Source organism: Grammomys surdaster, unplaced genomic scaffold (genome assembly GCF_004785775.1).
Source record: "Grammomys surdaster isolate TR1022 unplaced genomic scaffold, NIH_TR_1.0 144, whole genome shotgun sequence".
Lineage (NCBI taxonomy): Eukaryota > Metazoa > Chordata > Mammalia > Rodentia > Muridae > Grammomys > Grammomys surdaster.
Window position 1 is genome coordinate 8787236 of NW_021604602.1, and position 4515 is coordinate 8791750.

Sequence of the window (4515 nt, forward strand, 5' to 3'; positions counted from 1 at the left end):
TTCCTTCCTTCCTTCCTTCCTTCCTTCCTTCCTTCCTTCCTTTCTTTCTTTCTTTCTTTCTTTCTTTCTTTCTTTCTTTCTTTCTTTCTTTCTTTCTTGAACACTGAGGGCAGAACCCACTCAGAGCACTCAGGACTCAGGATGGCTCTCAAGTATTCTGAGTGGGTCAGAGCTGGCAAGACCTCATTACTATGCTTCACCCCAGTCCTGCTGCCCACAGGGTCTTTGGAAAGAGTCTGCCCCGAGTAGTACATGCTTCCCTCCCCCTTCATGTACTCCACTCCTGGACAGCAGTGGGAAGGGGAGGAACAGAGAGACACAGGAGATTGACACTGAGTCCTGGAGTAGTGGATGTCCTCAAGAGTCTTCCTCTGAGTTCTGAAGGGCCGTAAGGAGCATGGTAGGCTAGAAACTGCCATGCTATCCTGAAGCCAGGGTTAGGTCTTGAGAATGGAGCCCCGGAGGTTGAGGTTAGGAGTCCTGAGCCCCTGGGTTTTGGGTCCCTGTGTTCCAGTTGCTGCTGGCATGGACTTTAGTTGCTTTGTGAAGGTGAAACATTTTTGGGCTAGCCTAGCCTCCCCCTGGGGGAGGGGGACTGGCTTTCTATGGTGGGAGCTTTGGGGCTGCAGGGTTGCTGGGAGCACGTGGATCCTGTATTCTGGGAACAGAGCTGCTCTTGGCTCAAGAGCATCTGTACCTTCTCTCACACAGGTTGGAGGCCTAGGTCAGGGGCCAGAGTGGAGCAACTCAAGGAAGGCCTTGCAAGACGCTGTCGAGCAGGAGTTGGCAGCCCTGCAGGGGTCCTGGGAACAATGCAGTAACCCTGCCCATCCACAAAGACCCCATCGACTGGTGAGAAGTAAAGATGGGGCACCAAGACCCCAAGGCCTACAGGCAGCCGAGATGATCAGGACACTGAGCACCAAGGAGGCCCGTCTGAAGAAGGTGTTACGTCAGCTACAGCATCAGTGTCAGCAGGAGCTGGCCAGGCTGGCTGGCGCTCTGCCTGGCTTGATTTGGGTTCTGCCTCCTGGGCATTGAAGACCCCTAAGATGTCCTCATCTGTGTAGAGGTCTGGGTAGGATCTCAGAGGAGCAGACGGGTGGCATGGAGCAGAGATCCAGGCCTATGTTCCCTCCAGGGCCAGAGCCCTTTTGCCTACAGTTTTGGTGTTGCAACAGGCTGATCCCCTGAGAGGTTTGGAGGGGACCTATATATACATGGTAGAGCTGTTCCTGGGAACATTAGGCTGCTGCCCTCTTCTGATGACCCTTTATCTTCCTCTTTTTGGTACACTGGGACATGCGTAGTGTATGGTTGGCACCATGCTATAATCACACATGCCCCAAAGTACAGGAAGTATTGGGCCTCCCCCAAGTGGAACAGCTCTGGCCGTTTCCCTGAACCTCTTTCTTAGACTCTGGCTCTATGCCTCCCCCAGCAGAGCCTCCTCCTATACTGGTCCACGGATGTTCCTGCTGTGTGTGTGTGTGTGTGTGTGTGTGTGTGTGTGTGTGTGTGATGGGGGGCTGGATGGGAGCCTGGGGGCTCTGCCTGGGAGAGCGGAGGAGAGGAAGCTGCAGTGCAGACAGAAGGCCTTTGTTCTGAAGGCTGCTGGGCAAGCTCAGCCCTTACAAAGCCTCCTGTGTCCAGGGTATGCATACAGCCTGGTGGGATGGCTCTGTCCTAACCCAGTCTTCTCCCAGCCAGCAGGCTCAGGCAGGTTCCATGGTCTCCAGCCCTACCTTTCTTCCAGTCCCCAGCTCCGAACACTGACTAGACACTGGACAGCCGGTAGGACCCTCCAGGCAACCTCTGGTCTCCTGCTTATCCAGGCCAGAGGCCACTAATGACTCTGGGAGCCTTGGACACTCTAGAACATTCTTTCATGGGGGTTTCCTGCTTGCCTGGTGGTGTGTGCTAGGGTGACAGCTCATGTCTGGGGTACAGGTGGCCTCTGGCCCTAAGGCAGGGCATCATACTGGTTTGTTCCAGTAAATGTTCCCAGCACACTTCTGGATGACCAGTGTCTAATAGGTCCTTTCTAACTTTCACGGACATAGCTCCTAGAGTCTCTGGAACCTCCTGCCTGCCGCCGGGCCTCTGCTGGACTTCCTGTCCTTCCGGCAGCCCCTGTTCCTTCTTGGGAACACCTGTTCAGCTCTTCTTGCTGCCTCTAAATGTGGGATCCGGCTCTGGTCCAGGGCCCATGGGAACTTGACTGTCTGACTCCTCGTGACTATGATTTGGGCTATAAACAAGTTTACTCAAGCTCCCTGTCTCTGAAAACCGCCCTGCTGTAGGACTTCCTGTCGTCCTGTGGAGCCCAACCTTAGACAAACCCAAAGCAGATCCAGTGCTACGAGCCGTCATTCTCATTGCTCTGCAGAGTTAGTGTGGTTCCTGTCAGAATCCCATGTGTGTGTGTGTGTGTGTGTGTGTGTGTGTGTGTGTGTGTGTGTGACCTCAATGTGGGACTCGGGTATGAGGCCCTGTGAAGGCAAGAGCCTGTACGGGGCTTGACCTTGGGACTCATCCTTGGTCACGTTGTCACCTGGGGAGGACCTCAGAGCTAGCTTTTCCACACACAAGGGCTTGACATCGCCCACATTTGTGGTCTCAGTGCCATGTCCTCAGCTCCCATATAGCCAAGTGGGAATAAAGTCTAGTGTCAGTTGGCCACAATGTCCTTGGCAGGTCCTGGAGTCCTGGGACAAGCTCACAGGTTGATGACCCGTGCTGCTCCAGCGTTCTGCAGTGTAACCGATCAGACATTAGGGGCTACCTGGCACTCTACCCTCCCTGATTTTGAAGAAGACCACACTGTCCCCCCACACTGCCAACCTGACCTTAGGGTCAGCAGAATCTTTAATACTTGACACAAGGACTGAAGCTCCAGCCACCCGCAGGCACCTTTGAGGCCAGCAGGTGGACAGTGAGTGGGGTCGTGCTCTTGAACCAGTAAGGACATGGAGTTCATTCCTTGGGTTCCCAACAAGGGAACCCAATATGCAAAGGCAGGCACCCCCTTGCTTGAGGTGTGTTGGGGGGGAGATACCAGAGGTGGATTCCTGACACCTAATTGTAACTCCAACTCTTGCCAAAGCTAGAGACCTCTGTTTAAAAGACAACATTAATAGGCTATGTCTCCGTGGTGGGACACTTGTCTCATGTGAAATTGGGTTTCATCCCCATCTTGGTTGGAGGTGTTGGTGGTGGAGACAGTTTGGGCTGGGAATGTTAGCTACATTTGCAAATGGTCTGGTGTGCAACAGGACATCAGTCACGAAAGGGTTGCTGTGCGTGACAGGAACTGAGACGGGTAAGTAGTCAGAACTTCACGGCAGCCGGTCGATAGGAAGGGGGCTCCTGTTACAGGCCCGAAGGTGTGCTGAGACACCGCTCTGGGTCGGCGAGGGACTACTCTGCAGTAGATAGGGGAGCCACTTCTAGGCCTACCCCAGAGAGTTAGTGGTATATGCACAGAAGGCCTGGCAGGGACTGCCCAGCAGCAGCGGTTCTGAGTACAGGAACCAGAAATGGCCACGATGTTAAGAGACGCCAGAGGACGCTGCAGTCCTGGGTGTAACATTTTAACAATCTTGAAGCTGGGTGTCGTGGTGCATACCTTTAGTTCCAGCACTTAGGAGGCAGAGGCAGGCAGGTCTACAAAGTGAGTTCTAGGACAGCCAAGGCTGTTGCACAGAGAAACCCTGTCTTAGACCAAAAAAAAAAAACCAAACAAACAAACAAAAAACAAAACCCAACTTGAAAAAGAAAAGCAGTATGACACTTAAAAAGGCCGTAATGATGAATTATAAATAATTTTATTTATAATAAAGGCGATAAAGCAGACCTGAGGACGCACCTAGTACCCAAAGACAATAGTCCCGCTCACAGAATGGAATGTGCTAGAACAAGGAGAAGTATTGTTGCCGGAAAGGTCTCTGCTGAGGGCTTGGTAAACACTGACTTAGAGTCATAACATGTATATTACATCTGAATTTTGGGTATATCAACCTTTAGAAAACTCACTGCTCCAGACACAGCGTTGTCCCGTGAAGATGCTGTTTGTAGCCTCGTCCTTCACGTAGATGGGTGGATCAACCCAGGGTATCAGGTCAGGCCTGCGGCCCTCCTGCAGCCGCATACTTGTGCGGACATCCTCTGTGTCTTCTTGACATCCATCTTTGAGGAGTATTCTAGGTGTCATCTAGGAGAGAAGCTCAGGGCACTTAGCTGGCTCTCATTTAATCATGGGGACCTCGGCAACGGCTGTCAAACAACTAGCTGGGGTCATTTTACTTAGGGGAGTCAGAGTAGGCTGTTGCGTTTGTAACTCTCGGCTCATGAGAGCTGAAGCCAAACCGACCGGTAGACTCAGGCTTTGGCTCCAGGCCTGGGAACTAGAGGGGTGTGGGCCTGGGCCTCAGGAGCCAGAGACTCCAGATGCTCAGGCTGGAGGAGCCCTGCTCTGGTGTCTTCCCGTAGCCTACAGCCCAGCACTCAGCTGTT

At 53.0% G+C, this 4515-nt stretch overlaps 1 protein-coding gene across 1 annotated transcript in view; it reads left to right on the top strand.

Moving 5' to 3' along the window:
- Tedc1 (tubulin epsilon and delta complex 1) overlaps positions 1-1242 on the top strand; it is an 8653-nt gene extending 7411 nt beyond the window's left edge. Inside the window, exon 6 of the mRNA XM_028764444.1 lies at positions 712-1242. Coding sequence (XP_028620277.1) covers positions 712-1041 — 330 coding nt within the window. The 3' untranslated portion in view covers positions 1042-1242. The remainder of the gene's footprint in view (positions 1-711) is intronic.
- Positions 1243-4515: the final 3273 nt, after the last annotated feature.